General features: G+C 38.9%; 1 protein-coding gene across 8 annotated transcripts in view; it reads left to right on the forward strand.

Annotated features, from left to right (window-relative positions):
- The window catches only part of SLIT2 (slit guidance ligand 2), a 397,498-nt gene that overhangs the window by 367,606 nt on the left and 12,795 nt on the right, over positions 1-17,097 (forward strand). For all 8 annotated transcript variants that reach the window (XM_070069592.1, XM_070069594.1, XM_070069595.1 and 5 more), the window contains 3 exons: positions 3,664-3,801; positions 3,922-4,162; positions 5,279-5,409. In XM_070069592.1, coding sequence (XP_069925693.1) covers positions 3,664-3,801; positions 3,922-4,162; positions 5,279-5,409 — 510 coding nt within the window. The remainder of the gene's footprint in view (positions 1-3,663; positions 3,802-3,921; positions 4,163-5,278; positions 5,410-17,097) is intronic.

The following is a 17,097-nucleotide window of genomic DNA, read 5'->3' on the forward strand; positions in this document are numbered from 1 at the left end:
CTTCAGTCGGATGAGGGAACGGGTCATTACCACCAGCTCCTCACTGTGTTTCAAAGATCAATCTGAATTAAATATTTATTCTCAAGTTCTCTTTCGGCAGCATTCTTTTGTTTCAAGTTCATTTAAAATCCAAAATTTTAGAATATACAAATACAGTTACTATACCTGCTGATCCTGTTTGATGTGTTACTGAAAAAGATTTGACTCTTCTTTCATTGTGTTTTAGCTTACCCTTTGTTTGTAAAAACCACAAGATGCAAGCTTTTTTACTTTACACAAAATTCTGCATTATATTTTATTCAACCAACTACTTTAGGGAAATTGTTTGAACTCCTAATGTCTTTGATCTGCCCACAATTGAATTTGACAAATTGAAAGTGCATCACTTACATAACAAATATAATCATTTCTCGGAGAAATTAGTAAGGCAAGATTTCTTGGACTGCTTATCGGCTAAACAGATTTCACAGGGCTTTGTGCATTGTAATTATCAGATAAGGTATTAGTAAGACTTAATGGAAGCCATTAAAAATAAGGGAGTTGGTCTTCAAAAGGACTAATCCTTAATTAAACATCCTCTATTATTACCAATTAGATTGCACACTCTTAAAAGTACATTTTGTTGGATTATGGATTAGCTGATTTGGAAACCCACTGTTTTCAGCAGTGAGTAATTCACAAGCTTATTTTATAGCAGGATCTAGCATCGCAGAAAATGGGTTCAGTTGGAATATGTGCTATTACTTCCATGCCGTAAATAATTGCACATTGTGAGAAAGGTAGTTGCAGAAAGACAAGGGACTTGAAGATTCAAATCAGGAGCTGCTGAGGAAGGCCTACTGACCAGGGTTTGGTTGGAGAAGTTGTTCTGCTACTTCAGCCTTATTTTCTTACTACAGAGCTAACAGAGTGCGCTTTGCTTTTCTTGCTGGATTATAGAGCTCATAAATCTCCTAAACCACTTTGAAATATTTTTAGACTATAATATGCCATGAGCAGTCTTTTCCAGCATGCATCTTGCTTAGCCTGCTTTTGGGCTTCTAAAAGGTATATTTTATATTCTGTACTTTCTTCCTCACTCCTTTTCAGATAATAGAGTTGAGGGAATGTGACAGGTTTTATTGATAACACAAACTTTAAGGAATTCGTATTTAAATGTTTTCTTTCTGTTTTGAAACTCTAACTGAGGAGCAAAAGAAAGCCAAAAATGTTGGTCATAATGTAACTCCAAATTCTGATGGGTTTGCCAAAATAGTATTTGGAGAGAAGAGAATATCAAATAGCTCTTAGCCAGCCACTGTGGTGAATGTGTGGTTCTCTTATCTTTTACTTTGATTTCTTTTCTCAGATAAATAATTCAGAGTGTTTCAAAGCATTTCTTCTTTCTTTTAATGCTTGGCACTTCAGTGGCTCTGCTCACATTAACATTGATGGAAGTTCTCTTTTCAGGACTTGTCCATCTATTTCAGAATGTGTATGGCCACTTAGGATCCATTTAACTTAAGACATGATGTTTACTTTGCTTTATTATGATTTAGCATTAAAACCAACTGGCTGCAGAGCAAGCATGCTCATGCAGTGAGCTCATTTTATTTCTTAATTCATACGTGCAGAGCCAAAAGTCTGTTTGTTACTCTTAGAAGAGTACCTAATCCCATTTGTTTTAATTCATAAGCTCTCCAATAATTCTTAAATCCAGATTTTGCATTTTCTGACAAAACTCTTGGCACTCTGTAATGCCACATTCATTTGGGTGTTTTTAATTATCATTACTCATTTAAATCCTAATAGCCTTAAAATGAAAAAAAAAAAAAACAAATGGGTTACTAGTACATACTGAACCATGAAGATTTTTATAAAATTATGAAAAGTTTATATACAATTATGAAAAATGCCAGCCACTTTTTTGGTCATGTAGTATACATAAAAATTATACTGATTACCTTAGACTTTGGTTTTATTTAATCTTTTAACAAGCCTGTGAGGTGGAAATTATGATGTTCATGTCACAAATAAGGAAAAGAACACTTGCAGATTAAGAATTTTGTCTAGATTACACTTTAAGTGAAGCCAGACACAGAAATACAAATATTGCATTATCTCACTTATACGTGGAATTTTTAAAAATTAAACTCATAAAAACAGAGTAAAATGATTACCAAGGAATTGGGAATGGGTTAAGTTGGGAAGATGTTGGTCAAAGGGCGCAGGTATAAGATGAATTGTTCCGGGGACCTAAGGCATGGGATAGTAACCAGTTGATAATGCTTATATATTCTTAAGTACCCTGGAAAAATAGTAATGATATATTAGAAGAATATAAAATAGAATCTTAAGGATGAAACCAAGATACAAGCTTGATTCTATGTAACTGCATATACCAACTGTATGGAGCTAAGCCATAAGCTTCCTGGTGTATGTTTGATTGTTTTAAGTCATTGCATCCTCTATTAAACCTAGAACAAACACACTCAAACAGCCCAATGTGCAGACTTAATAAATCACAACAGGAGAGTGTTAGGGTAAAGGTACAGGGAGTAGAGAAGCTTCCACATGCCTCCTGCTACTCCACGGCCATACCTGTAAAGGTTCCATGGTCCCTGTGGGTCCACACATCATCATGTGAACACTGCTACAAGTGCCATACTGTTTTCCCCAGGCAGAGATAAAGTCAAGTCCTGGGCCCTCAATGTCATCATGATAGATTCCAATGGTTAGCATTAAAGATGGGTTTTACAGGGAGCCCTGGGGAAATAATAATCCAATAGCGTAGTACAGTGGTTAGAATCCAGGCTCCCTTGTCGGGTTCAGTGCACTGGGCAAGGTAGTTCACTGTTATGCCCCCTCGGTTTTGTTACCTGTACAGTGGGTATAATGTTGTCACCAATGCCACGGGGCTAGAGAGGGTGCAGTGAATCCTTGTATGCCGTGTGGTTATAACAGGACTTGCTACAGAGGTAGGGCACAAAGAATGCCAGCTGTGTTATTACTCCTGAGTCTTCACCATCATTGCACCTGGGGCTCCTTCAGCCTTCACTCCAGTAGACTGGACAGGCTGAAAGCTGTCCATGGGATTGACCCCAGGAATTTTGTATCAGTTTCCTATTTTTACTCTATTAAGGTTGGTATCATTCTACCCTAATGTTCATCTGGATTCATTGTGAATTAGGGTATCTTTTCTTAAAAAATAGATTTTGTCCCCATGCATCTAGTCTCCACTGGAAAATATAGAAATGTTAATGATTTTTTAAAATATGCTCTGTATTCTCAGAATACAGACATAGTACTTTTACCATTTTAACAGTCAAATGAATTAGGCAGACCTAAAAATAAAGGCAATTAGGCAAATAAGGTGAAAGGAAAGAAAGGTGAGGGCTGGGGGAGAAGGAGGACCTGCTGTAGTGATTCTGTTCTGACTTGGATTGTGGATTCCAACCACAGTCAAGGAGATGAAGTCACCACTCTGCTGCTAGGTCACCATGAGGAATGCAGCTGCGTTGTAGGCCAGCACTTTCTTCTAGGCATCCATGAACTTGGAGACTTGATGAGCACATTCTGTAAGTTTTCTGAAGATACAGTCCTTTTGTTCTGGAGAGGATGCAGTTGTCTTTACTGAATTTGGCTCAGTTTGGTTTGAAACCGTTTGCCTGCTTGTCCAAACAGGTGTGACTGCACTCCAGGATACATAGGTGAGCACTGTGACATTGACTTTGACGACTGCCAAGACAACAAGTGTAAAAACGGCGCCCACTGCACGGATGCAGTGAATGGTTACACATGCACCTGCCCTGACGGTTACAGGTAAAAGCAGAAATACACATTTATCTTTAGAAGTAGGTGTGCCAGAACTCCCCTCCCCTACTCCCCCCCCCTTACTTGATTGAGTAAATTTGATTTATTTGTTTTCTGTTTATTCTTTAGTGGCTTGTTCTGTGAGTTTTCTCCACCCATGGTCCTCCCTCGTACCAGCCCCTGTGATAATTTTGATTGCCAGAACGGAGCACAGTGCATCATCAGGATGAATGAGCCCATATGTCAATGTTTGCCTGGTTACCAGGGAGAGAAATGTGAGAAATTGGTCAGTGTGAATTTTGTGAACAAAGAGTCTTATCTTCAGATCCCTTCAGCCAAGGTGCGGCCTCAGACAAACATCACACTGCAGGTGAGATGCCCCTCTCTAACAGGAGCCGATGTGAATAAACACCCACGGTAGCTTGTGGATGATAGTATTCCCTAAGTAGACAGAGACTCATGACACAGTGACAGAACACATTCCTTGAATAAAAGCCTCGGTAATTCTTCTCTTTGACACTTGTAATTCCAAGATGAAATGGAAACCAGGTATTTTTACTCACTACTTGCTCCTATGAAAAAACATACAGCAGCAAAATATGTTCCTTCATTTTATACTCTGGTAAAGGCATTTGGTTCCTGTATTTCTATGGCTCTGCAAGGGGGAAGCTGTCCTTAAGAGCAGGGAGCCGAGGAGCATGGGGTTGAGGCAAAATACTCGATGCAGCCAGCACCTGTTAACTCTCCTCCCAGCACCTGGAAGAAAGGACCGGAAGTTAACCAACTTAAATTGGAAGTCTTTCCACCAAGTCATGGTGTACCTTTGAGGAAGTCATTCAGTCTCCCAAAGAAGAGATTTGACTCAATGAGGGGTAGTGAATTCAGGGCATGTGGGACAAATTGGGGCAATATGCTTATTTTACCTGGGAAACAAAATCCCTGAGTGAATGAGTATTTTGAATCCAAATGACCACAGCCAGTTTCCTGTAGGCTTGAGCCCTTCTCACTTGGTTTACTCTGACACGCAAATGAGAGGCAAGGGCTCTTTTGAAGTCATGGGTAATAGAACCCTGAGAGGCAGGCAGGCTGGCAGGATTGCTTTAAAAATCTGGCTCCCACGTCTGGCATTTGGCCAAGCAGTTAGGATGCCTGTGTCCCAAATCAAAGTACCTGATTCCAGGTTCCCTCCCTGGTACGGGAGTGACAAAAGCAAGTAAGTGATCATCTCCAGCAAAGCAAGTTCTGAGCACATCCAACATATTCACTTCAGTATTTGTTAGTATTCCTGTAGTTTCTTTGTGATTTTATGTAATTTAGAAATGAGTTTCCTTTTGAGTTGTACTTTCAGCATGTGTTGTTTTCTCATAGCAACAAGGAGAAAATAAACCATAGTAGAAGCTCTCCACTCCTCTTGAAATGTTTCTTTTTGATGAAGCATGATTGTTTGCCTGTACCTCCCAGTAATGCCAAGATTTCTTCCCACTAGATTGCCACAGATGAAGACAGTGGCATCCTCCTGTACAAAGGTGACAAAGACCATATCGCCGTGGAACTGTACCGGGGTCGTGTCCGTGCCAGCTACGACACTGGCTCTCACCCGGCTTCTGCAATTTACAGGTGAAGATCTCTCCCTTACTGGTAAAGGTGAAAAAAGATTGTTTAATGAAGAACTGCTTCTTGTCTGTCATTTTTCTAATGGGGAGTGGAGGGAATCATTTGACTTTAGCAAGTGTTGTAGTCCATTTATGTCCTGCTATAACAGCGTGTCTGAGCCTGGGTAATTTATAAGGAACAGAAATCTATGTGTTATGTGTCTAGAGGCTGTGAAGTTCAAGGTCAAGGGGCCTGTGTCTTGTGTTCACCTTCTTGCTGCATCATCTAAGTCAAAGCAGAAGGGAAAGAGAGCACACGTGGCAAGGGGTGGGGAGGTAGCCGAGCTCGTCCTTTCACAGGGAACCTGCACCTGCAGCCACTAGCCCACTCCCATAGTCACGATACTGACCCATTCCTGAGGCAGTCACCTAAGTTTCCAACTGTGAACTTGGTGGAAACATTCAAGCCGTAGCAGCCCGCTTCGTGATACCATTCGTGACAACACCAGTTCTCTGTCATCCTACAGACAAGTTACATAGCTAAACTCTTCATATGCAGAGGTAACTCCAACCCTGTGGAGACGGGGCCAGGCACCCAGTATTTCCACACAGTGAGCTTAAATTTCCAGATAGTGACCTTAAAGCAAATCTTTGTCGACACAGAACTGTGTCTATCCAGTTCTCCTTAGTGCTGCCAGTAGAAATGTGGGCCCAGGTTTTGTCAGACTCCTTGTTTTTCAAGGATGGAAGAATTATGATTTCTAGGGTTTTCATTTTTATTATTTTAAGTTTTGTGAATTTTTTATTTGTTTAAGGAATTTAAGGAAGTTTTTCTCTCCTTTAATGTAAATTGCATGCTTTAATGCCATTTAAGTAGACAAACCACATCTGTGCACCAAACACAAGTATCATTGGTAACAAGTGAGTGGGACTTAGCATAAAGTAGAGATTGCAGTGGCCTCAATCCTGCTGGCTTTATTCTTGTGTATGTAAATGTGCTTCAAAGGGTCTTCACATCTTATCTGCTCCCTCTTGATAGTTCTGGGAAAGCAGAAGCCAATTGTAGCCATGAATAGAACTCAGTATTCTGTCTGATGGTGAAGATTAAGAGCAGAGAAAAAACATAATTACTGGTTTCCAAGTGAAACACAATAGGTATTTTCCCACCAAATGGTTAAGAATTAGTGCCAACAGTTTAGATATTACTAGGCCTTTAATCATACAGCCTCTAAGTGTTTCACAGCCCATAAAATGATTTTATAAATTTGTGGTTCATTTTTTAAGAAATTTTTAATGTGTTTTACTTTATGCAGTGAAATGTTATATAGAGTCCTCAAAACCATAGTAAAATTCTGGGGTTGACTTATTAAACCTAGTGTTTATATAAAATGTTGGAAATATTTGTAGATAAGTAGTAGAAAACCAAGTTATATCCAAATGATGACTAACTCTAAAGAGCTTTCTTTGACTTTATGTTCACTACTGATTTTGTCTACCAACAATGGAGTGTACCCTGTGACATTGATAAAAACTATATCATGTTGCAGGTTAGTCATTGAGAACCACAAGTGCATGTTTCTGCTGGAAGATCATCTAGAGGTATAAGGTGTGAAGTCTAGGAGAAGCAACTATTATAAAAATAATCTCTGTTTATTTTCATTTATTTGAAAGATAGAGACAGGCAGGCAGGCAGGCAGGCAGAGATGTGCTGGTTTACTCTAAATACCCACGACATCCAGGGCAGGGCCAGGTCAGAGCCAGGAGCCTGGGTCTCCTGCCAGGTCTCCTACATGAGTGGCGCTTAAAGCATCACCTGCTGCTTCCCAGGCTGCACATTAGCAGGCAGCTGAATCTGAAGCTGAGGAGCTGAAATTCGAACTGGACATTTCAGCATGGGATGTGGGACTCGCAGGCAGGTGCTTAACCACTGTGCCAACTGACCACCCCGGAAAAAAGCTTTAGGTCTTGCCTTTTAGTTCATGGCACACCAGTCAAGAAAAGGTGTTAACATTACCTTTCAGTAAAAAGAAACCTCTCCCGAGAATTCAGAACGACATGTATAGTATATCTGTCTTTTTATATGAATTGTATAACAGTAAGAAAATTCGTAAGAAAAGAGAAGAAGAAAAACAAAGAAAATCAGGAAACTCTATGTGTGATATTGGAAGATTTCCAAGACATGCTGTTCATTTAAAAAAAAAAGCATGGCAAACAAGGCAAACAGTGTCAAAGAAAAATAACAAATAAATGTATTTATATTTTCATGTCTTTGCATAAAGATAAAGTGGGCATAGCAAGAAAAGAAAGCAGTACAAACAAGCCTTTTGTGTGAATGCCATTTTATGTCACTTTGATTTTTGTACCATTTAAATGTCATTACCACTCAGAAATAAAATTGAAATAATAGGAAAGAGCAGGTGCACTTAAGATAGTCAACTTGATGCCAGCCCAGCTCTGCTATCCATTAACCATGTGAATTAAGCAAGTCACATCAGCTTTCTGGACCTTTTCTGGTAAATGGAAATAACAAATAATAATGCCATGTTTGCAGGTTTGTAGAAAGAATTTTATGACTTTTTAAATTTAAAAATATACTTTTAAGATAACATATGCTTAACTTATATTATAGTGAAAGGCTTATGGTTATTTTTACTAAATAAAGAATTTAACAAATAAAGAGACCATAGTCCAGCAGGAAACTATTCCAGGGCTATAAACTAGAATCTAATGAAAAGAACTTTATGCTTTTGCTACATACAGAAGATTCAGAAAAATGCATGGGAACTAGTAAACAGTGATAGTAACTCTCATCAAAAATTCAGGATGTCCAACTCTGAATTCATTTCATTTGTTTCTTGCAAACCTGTTCCCTTTGCGTTCTCATTTCAATGAAAGACATCACCAGTTACTGAGGCATCACAAGTGTACTGGATTTCTTCTTTTTTTTTAAGCTTTTGAAATACAAAGAAATATGGAGAAAGGGAGAGGTAGAGAGAGAGACAGAGACAGAGAGAGAGAGTGAGACAGAGAATATTGCATCTGCCAGTTCATTCCCCAAATGGCCACAACAGCCAGAGCTGGGCCAGGCCAAAGCCAGGAGCCAGGAACTTCATCCAGGTCTCCCACGTGGGTGCAGGGGCCCAAGCACTTGGGGCGTCTGCTGCTTTCCCAAGCAGGGCGCTGGATCAGAAGCGGAGCAGCAGGACTTAAAATGACACCCATATGGGACGCTGGTGCTGCAGGCGGTGGCTTAAACCAATGTGCCACAGCGCCAGCCCCTCTGGATTTCTTCTTAATCTTGTTCCTTCTTTCACCTTCATTTGCAGCTTGCCCCAAGTCTTAACTCTCTATGTAAAATCCAGAAACCTCCAAAGCCTCTTACCTAATGAGCACTTTGTTTAGTTGAATCAATTTTTAGATCTTGATTATAACATTGGTAAAAGTACATAACACTGGTATTTTAAAAGTGTTTTATTTATTCTTATTTCAGAGAATTTATTCATTGTACCTCCCTGTAATTGCCACAATTTTATGCTGTAACATTTACTTTGCTGAAACATTGCTTTCTAAATTATGCATTGCTGAATAGGCTATTGGAGCATTATACATAGAAATAATTTTGTGTGTTGGGTACATCTTTTCAGCTGTCTGATTAATTTTCAACATTTGGGGAAATCCATTTATTTTTGTAAGTCAAATCTATTAAAATTAAGGAAAAGTAATGCATTAGGCTATTGTTTCTATAAAATAGTTTTAGTTTAAAATTTTCAATTTAGATGCCAATTATTTTTTAAACAATTCTATAAGAAGATAGTTATTTCATGCAATTGTATCTAGGCTGATAATCTGTGGCCCTTCAAAGTGACTTTCTTTTAACCTAAAGAAGGAGAAATGTTTTTTCTTATGTATTTGAGAGGCAGTTGCACCTACACACACACGCACACACACACACACACACACAGAATGACAGTGATAGAGAGAGACAGAGGGAGCAAGAGAAAGGCCTCCCAACTGCTTGCTTACTCCTAAGTGTCCACACCAACTGGGGCTTGGTCTGGGCCAGGCAGGGACCTAACTACTTCAACTATCCCCTGCTCTTTGCCAGGGTCTACCTTAGCGGGAAGCTGGAATCAGGAGTCAGAACGGGAATAAACGCCAGGTACTCCAAAATGGGATGCTGGCATCATGACCAACTTCCTAACCATTAGACCAGAGGCTCTTTCTGAGAAACTTTTTAAGTTGTTAATGAAAGTATAATATAGATAGATAGATGATAGATAGATAGATCAATTCAAACTAATGACCGAAGCAACGTTTTTCTATGAAAACATAGTCAACTACTGTTTAAAATTTAGGACAGTAATTAACCTAGCCTTAACCGTGCTTAGGAAAACCTAAGATATAGTAATTATTCCTCTAGTTCTGGAAGTAAAGCAGCATGCGTATTTTCTGACACAAGATCCTGGTTTCCTGTGGACATGTATACTGTTGGAACCAGGCATGCAAGCAGGGGTATGGAGTGGTTGGAATATATATAGCATGCATTGCACTTGAAAGGCATGTGCAAACATGGCTTGCTGGATACCAGCACTGGTTGCAAACCCCATAGGTCTCCAGTGGGCCTGAAAGTATTTGCATTTCTAACGAATTCCTAGGTGATGCCGTGCTCCAGTGGCTACACTCGGTAAACCACGTGTGGAATATATTTAAGCTGTGCTTCAAAAGCAGATGGTGAGCTTCGCTTCCCATATCCAAGGTCCCCAACATCATGCTTGCTGCCAGCATTGAAACAGGCCGTGCTGGAAGGATTTCCACTACAGAAACCAAGATATATTACAAATATCGGATCTTTTTAGTTCATTTTTTTCAGAGTTGATTATTTCACATTTGCCAACTCCTGGTTGACCAAAGGGCTATAACCAGTAGCAACTTAGATAAAATGAATGGCCTACCAAGTGAATGAGTATAGGATATGGGACGCATGTCTCATTTTATAGATTTAGACGATAGTGAAGTAGAAGTCACTAATACTGCCATGGATATATGGAAGGATGATGGAAGGAAGGAAGGACAGACAGACAGACAGAGGTTTGTAAGGAAAGAGGGAAATCTAAACTTGACACTGGCATCAGCAGTAGGCACTCAGGGATGTAGTAATACTGTTTTATTCTCAGGTAGACTAATAATTTGCTGTCCTTCAAAGTGACTTTGTTTTAATCTATATAAAAGGAGTTATTTTGTAAAAAGCTGCTAATGAAAATATGTGTTCTTTCTTTAAATGCAAATTAATGTCATTTTTTTAAACCAGGCAGCTACTGTTTAAAGATTAGAGAATCCAAGGGTTCATCTTAGCCATCTGCAAGAATATGCATATTCTTTGGGGAACCAGTGTACTTCAGGAGAATTTGTGCTGCCTACTGCTAGTTTTGCTGCAGTGCATGGCCTCTGAATTGCAGAGCCCACAGGCTTACATTTCGTTAGAAAGAACAAAGGAGCTCAGTAAAGAGTCTGTCTCCCTGGGTGCAGACAGGAGACAGAATCTATATGGTCTTCTAGTTTCCCAAGGAAACCTGCAGCCATGCTTGTTATGCCGTATGGGAAGACACCACTATTTCCTAGCTCCATAACTTTAAGTTACAACACCTCTTTTAGCATCTGCACTTCCTCATCTTAACAGTCAGAAGGTTTTTTAATGTGTGGCTGGGAGGATTGGAAGTAATGCATGCAAAACACCTGCCTTCATGCTTGGCACAGGACAGGCTTACTGATAATCAATAAGTAATTGGTACTGTTGGTGACTGAGGATTCTTTTTCTCGTCTGCCCAGATACTAATGAATAAGTATCCAAACAAGAACTTGATGGCCTCACATTTGTCTGCATTTCCAGTGTAGAGAACCCTTTCTATATATTTTACTGCGTCATATTTAATCTGCTTCAAAAGTACTGATTAAAATATCTTTAATTAGTATATACTAAATTGATCTTCTGTATATAAAGAAATTGAAAATGAATCTTGATGTGAATGGGATAGGAGAGGAAGCGGGAGATGGGGTGGTTGCGGGTGGGAGGGAAGTTTGGGGGGGGGGGCCGCTATTCTCCAAAAGTTGTACTTTCAAAATTTATATTTAATAAATAAAAGTTAAAACATAAAAAAGAAAAAAATCACATTACCATAAAGAGAACAGATTTCATGAATTTCACAGGCATATTTCTAAAACTAAAGATAAACAAAAACCAAAACAGCCATGATCTTTAACATGTCTGTACATATAAAAAAATCACATTACTTGCTGAACTTTTGTACATCATTCTTTTGAAAAACTTAGGCAAATAATATACATAAACATATATTTGATCTCACTTGGCTTCCCATTCCTCAGTTTAAAGAGATAGGCTGGAGAATTTCTTACTAACATCTCCGCTTCACAGATGAAACATCTTCAGCCCAGAAATATCAATTTGAGATGAATATCTGGGTTTGCTTTGTTTCTCATCTCTATTCTATTCCACCACATGCTAGATACTTTCGTCTTAAAGCAAAAAGCAAGAGTTTATGTATGCAATAATGAACTGTTTACTGAATTTCTGATATGCCTTGAGATTTATGATTGAGATAGAAATATAAAAGTGTCATCATTAATGTGTCCTGCAGAATGAAGACAGAAAATCAGAGACATTTAGTTCTTCTTTTGTTATAAGCCTCAGGTTTAAAAGCTCTTTTTTATAGCAAACCATAGGCATAGAATAATTAGTTTGTTTTTACACATCCATTTAGTCTAGAAAATGCAAGAAAACAAAATCTCAGGTAATAGATGAGTGTAATAAAATAAAATTACATAATAATGGTAATAAATGCAATTTATGTTCCCAGTGGAAATGTTTAAAATGAAGTGGCTCACTTGCTACTTTGGTGAGTCATCAAATATATAGTTCCCTAGGGAGTGGTGAAAGTGTTTATCAGTACTTATCAGGATCTAAAAGGATGTTATGCATTGTAAGAGGTTTTGGAGAAGGTGACTGCCATAGAATGAAATATAGATGACAACTCAGTCAGCCTCACCGTGCAACAACTGGAGAGTTGGTCAGCATTTTATTTTAAAGTATGAATATACAGAGATTCTTAGATATGCCCAAGTTCAGCGTGCAGCACCAATGTAGATGATTTTTTTATTTTTCTAAATATTTATTTTTATTTATTTGAAAGATTTACAGAGAGAGGTAGAGACAGAGAGAGAGATCTTCCATCTGCTGGCTTACTCCCCAGATGGCCACAGTGGCCAGAGCTGTGCCGAAGCAAAGCCAGGAGCCAGGAGCTTTTTCCAGATCTCCCACATGGGTACAGAGGCTCAAGGGCTTGGGCCATCTTCTACTGCTTTCCCAGGCCATAGCAGAGAGCTGGATCGGAAGAGGAGCAGCCAGGACTAGGACAGGTGCCCATATGGGATGCTGTCATTTCAGGCCAGGGCTTTAACCCGCTGTGCCACAGCACCGTCCCCCAATGTAGACTCTTTTAACTCTTACATATTCTCTTCACTCCTCATACACAGAATATCATCCTAAAAAGTAAAGAATCTAAGCCTTACCTGTTAAAAGGCCAAAGTGAGACTTCACTTAGTTCCAGGGAGATACATATGCATGGAATTCATCTCAACGTTGTTAAGTTCTGGAATGGTCAGATGAGATATTTAAAACCTTCAGAATGGGAGAAAAACGTGACCAGTCTGAATCTCTCGCCATTGGAAAAAATAAACTCCAGAGCACATTTGTAAATCCACGTACTTCACAAGTAATCATGTAACCCTCAACTTCTCATTATAATACCTTTTTTTACAATTCAATGATTTTTTCACAAATTATTAAGTTTTGTGGATATCATATAAGGTTGATTGATAAATAACTTCATTTCTGGGCTTTTTGAGAGAAATACATATATTGCAGGCTTGCTAGTGGTGAGAACACATATCATTTATGTACTTCTAGGTACTCTTCTGATTTTCAATGAAACACGGTACATAATAAATAAGAGAACATGTACCTGAGTCAGACCACCTGGCTTCAGGTCTGGTTTCTCCACTATCTATCTGTATCTCTGTCACCTTCAATAAGTGCCCAAATCATTTTGAAGCTTAAAAACAGAACATAGGTAAAAGTTCTTACAACAGCACCCTACCTGTAATGTGTACTAAACAGTTATTTGCTCTTATCATCTGCATTTCTCTGATGAGGAAGAAAATAGCCTGGAGAAAAATTGCTTAAGATCTTCCTAACCCAAAATCACATTCTGATGAGGACTAGGAAAGGAGCGGGAGCGCTCTCAGAGCTATCCTTCAGGATGCTGCCAGGGAAAATTCAAGTTATTTTTCACAAAATAAATCGTTCACACTCCTGCCCTGAATATGCTTGAAGTCTTTTGCCCATAATTACATGTAGTGAGTGTTTCTCAGAGAAACAAACTGTATACGTTATTCATGATACATCACCTTTGTTTTACTAATGTGTATTAAGCTTCTATCATTCACCATTTTATTGGATACATTAAAATACAGAAATAAATAAAACATAGCCCCTACGTTAAAGTAACTAACAGTCAGTGAGAGTTAGATATGAAATAAAAAAAAGGAACAAAGAAAGGAATAAATGAGCAGTAAGTAATCAAGTTGACTGATGGTAAAATTGTCCACCTGTGCCCTCCTGCCTGCAATACTGTATCAGGTCTCAAGCCATTCAGTTCTGCATCAAACATCATTGACAAAGACATGCCTGAATGAACAGTATGTGACCACGAATCCATTGCTCAGTACATGGAAGTCTTATCTTGACAATTTTTAAGAGTAAAAGGGGCTGTCCTCATTAATATTTATAATTAGATAAAGATCAATGTTCATAGAACGTTCAATACCGAATCACTTAGAGAAGTGTGCATGGCCAACAGGGAAAAAAAATTGGTTTCTACTCTGTCTCTATATACATTTATTTCAATGTTTTACTTTATTATTCTTTTAAAAATATTTTATTTATTTGAAAGGCAGAGTTAGAAAGAGAAAGAGAGAGGTCTTCCATCCACTGGTTCACTCCCCAAATGTCTGCAACAGCTTTGGGTGGCCAGGAGCTGCTTCTGAGTCTCCCACAAGGGTACAGGGCCCCAAGCACTTGAGCCATCCTCTGCTGCTTTCCCAGGCACATGAGCAGGGGGTTGAATTGGAAGTGGAGCAGCTGGGACTCAAACTGGAGCCCATTTGGGATGCCAGCATCACAGCAGCTTTATATGAGACACCATGATGCCAGCCTTTAAGTTTTACTTTAAAGCTTTTACCAGTTTTAGCAAGATATGCTCCAAAGAAGTTACAATGTCTCTGCCAACCTTTAAGCATTATCTTGTAATTTAATATTAAAAATAAAGCTGAATTAAATTTCTTCCTGAAGAAGATTCTGAAATAGTATTGGATTACCATTTAAGATTTATTTATGCATTTGAAAGGCAAAGTGACAAGAGAGAGAAAAAATGGAGAGATTTTCCATCCAAAGGTTCAGTCCCCAAAAAGCTGTAAAACCCAAGGGCGAGTCAGGCTGAAGCCAGAGGTCATGAACTCCATCCAGGTCTCCCACACAAGTGGCAGGAACTCAAGTACTTGAGCCATCTTCTGCTGCTTGCTTATCATATTAGCAGAGAGCTGGACTGGAAGCAGAGTAGCTAGGACTTGAAACAGAGTTAATATATATAAGCCATGACTTAACCCGCTGTGCCCCTAGATGATTTACATGATGATTTAACAAGCCTTCCCCTAGACTAATTTTTATGATGATTAAGGTCATGGTAGGAGTGATAGTGATTCTAACATCTAAGGTTTAACTTGACTATGCTATACATTTTTAAAAACTCATTTCACAGAGATCTCAAATTAACCATAGAAAGGAGAAATATTTATTAGCATTCACTAGATATTAAATTGGATTTTATGAGTAAGTTAAGCAACTTTTCTAAGGTTCAACATTTAATAAACAGAACCAGAATTGAAATGCAAGTGTATCTGACTCCAAAATCTGTATGCTTATCCACTAGCTGATATCACTACTGAGAATATCTCCTTAGAAGAGTTCTATTTAAGACCATAATACTCTAAACAAGTTTATTTAAAAAGTAATTTCCTAGCCTTTTGTTTCCTCTACCAGTTTTAATGGTGTTAAATGTTTGGATAATTCAATGTGTAGAAGGTAGAACTGTTGAGGGGCCGGTGCTGTGGTGCAGCAGGTTAAAGCCCTGGCCTGAAGTGCCGGCATCCCATATGGGTGCCGGTTCTAGTCCTGGCTGCTCCTCTTCCAATCCAGCTCTCTGCTGTGGCCTGGAAAAGTCGTAGAAGATGGCCCAAGTCCTTGGGCCCCTGCACCTGTGTGGGAGACCCGGAAGAAGCTCCTGACTCCTGGCTTTGAATTGGTGCAGCTCTGGCCATTGCGGCCATCTGAGGAGTGAACCAGCAGAACTAGTGAACCTCTCTCTGTAACTCTATCTTTCAAATGAATAAAATAAATCTTTTTAAAAAATGAAGGTAGAACTGTTAACTGACACATCTAACTTTAATTTTTTGGTACTTCTTATTTATGCTTGTTTATTGAAAGACATAAAGATGGGAGCAGAGACAGAGGAGGTCTTACATCCATTGTTTCAATCCACAAATGCCCACAACAACCAGAGCTAGCTCAGCAACCCAGAACTCAATCCACATGGTTAATAGGGATCCAAATGCTTGACCATCACCTGTGGTCTCCCAGGGTGTGCATTAGCAGGAAGCTGGATAAGAAGTGGAGCAGAGACTGGAATGTGGCACTGTGATGGGGATGAAACAATCCCAAGCAGTAACTTAACTTCTGTACCAAATGCTTGTACAAAACATTTGTTTGGTAAGAGTTGGTATTCAAGACAGGCTATCAAAGATTCACAAACATGTGGATTCTTCTATCCACTTAAGCCAAGTGAACTTCAGATATTTTCACATGACTTCAGAATCCTTCAAACTGTTTTCAAATAAAAAAGTAACGTTTTATTATCTGTCAGCAAGCAGTGGAATGTGATTAGACTAAAGTGACATGAACCATGCAGAAATGTGAAAACACGTTTTTTACTATTTTCCAGGCTTGACCTTTTTGCAAATTTAAATATCAGTGCATGGAAATATAAGCAGTCATCTTATTTAGGAAGTATTACCTGTTCTAGTGTAGAAATAATCTGTCCTATGCTTCTGTATTTTTATTTTTCAGCCTTTTTCATTCTTTCTGGTCGATATGCAAGTATGCTAGGTATTTAATTTTTGAGATTTATATTTTGACCTCAACTTCCCCGATGGCATCTTTTGCTGTGCAGTGAATGTTAAGTATGTTGCCAACACTGCACTCTGGGTTGGGCCCATTTTCTTCTTTGTTCCTGTTTTCCTTTTTGCCTGTTGTAATATCAGAGTTAGGATTGCAACTGCCCTTCAAAATTGTATATTTCCTAAATTGTAGCCAGTTTTTTTAAAACTATTTTTAGACAGTTAAATACTTTTTAAAAAATATTTTTATTTGTTTATTTGAGAGGTAGAGTTACAGACAGTGAGAGGGAGAGAGAGAGAGAATGTGTCTTCCATCCGCTGGTTCACTCCCCAAATGGCTGCAACAGCCGGAGCTGCACCAATGCAAAGTCAGGAGCCAGTAGCTTCTTCCTGGTCTCCCACGTGGGTG

This window comes from Oryctolagus cuniculus, chromosome 2 (assembly GCF_964237555.1).
Source record: "Oryctolagus cuniculus chromosome 2, mOryCun1.1, whole genome shotgun sequence".
NCBI classification, from domain to species: Eukaryota; Metazoa; Chordata; class Mammalia; order Lagomorpha; family Leporidae; genus Oryctolagus; species Oryctolagus cuniculus.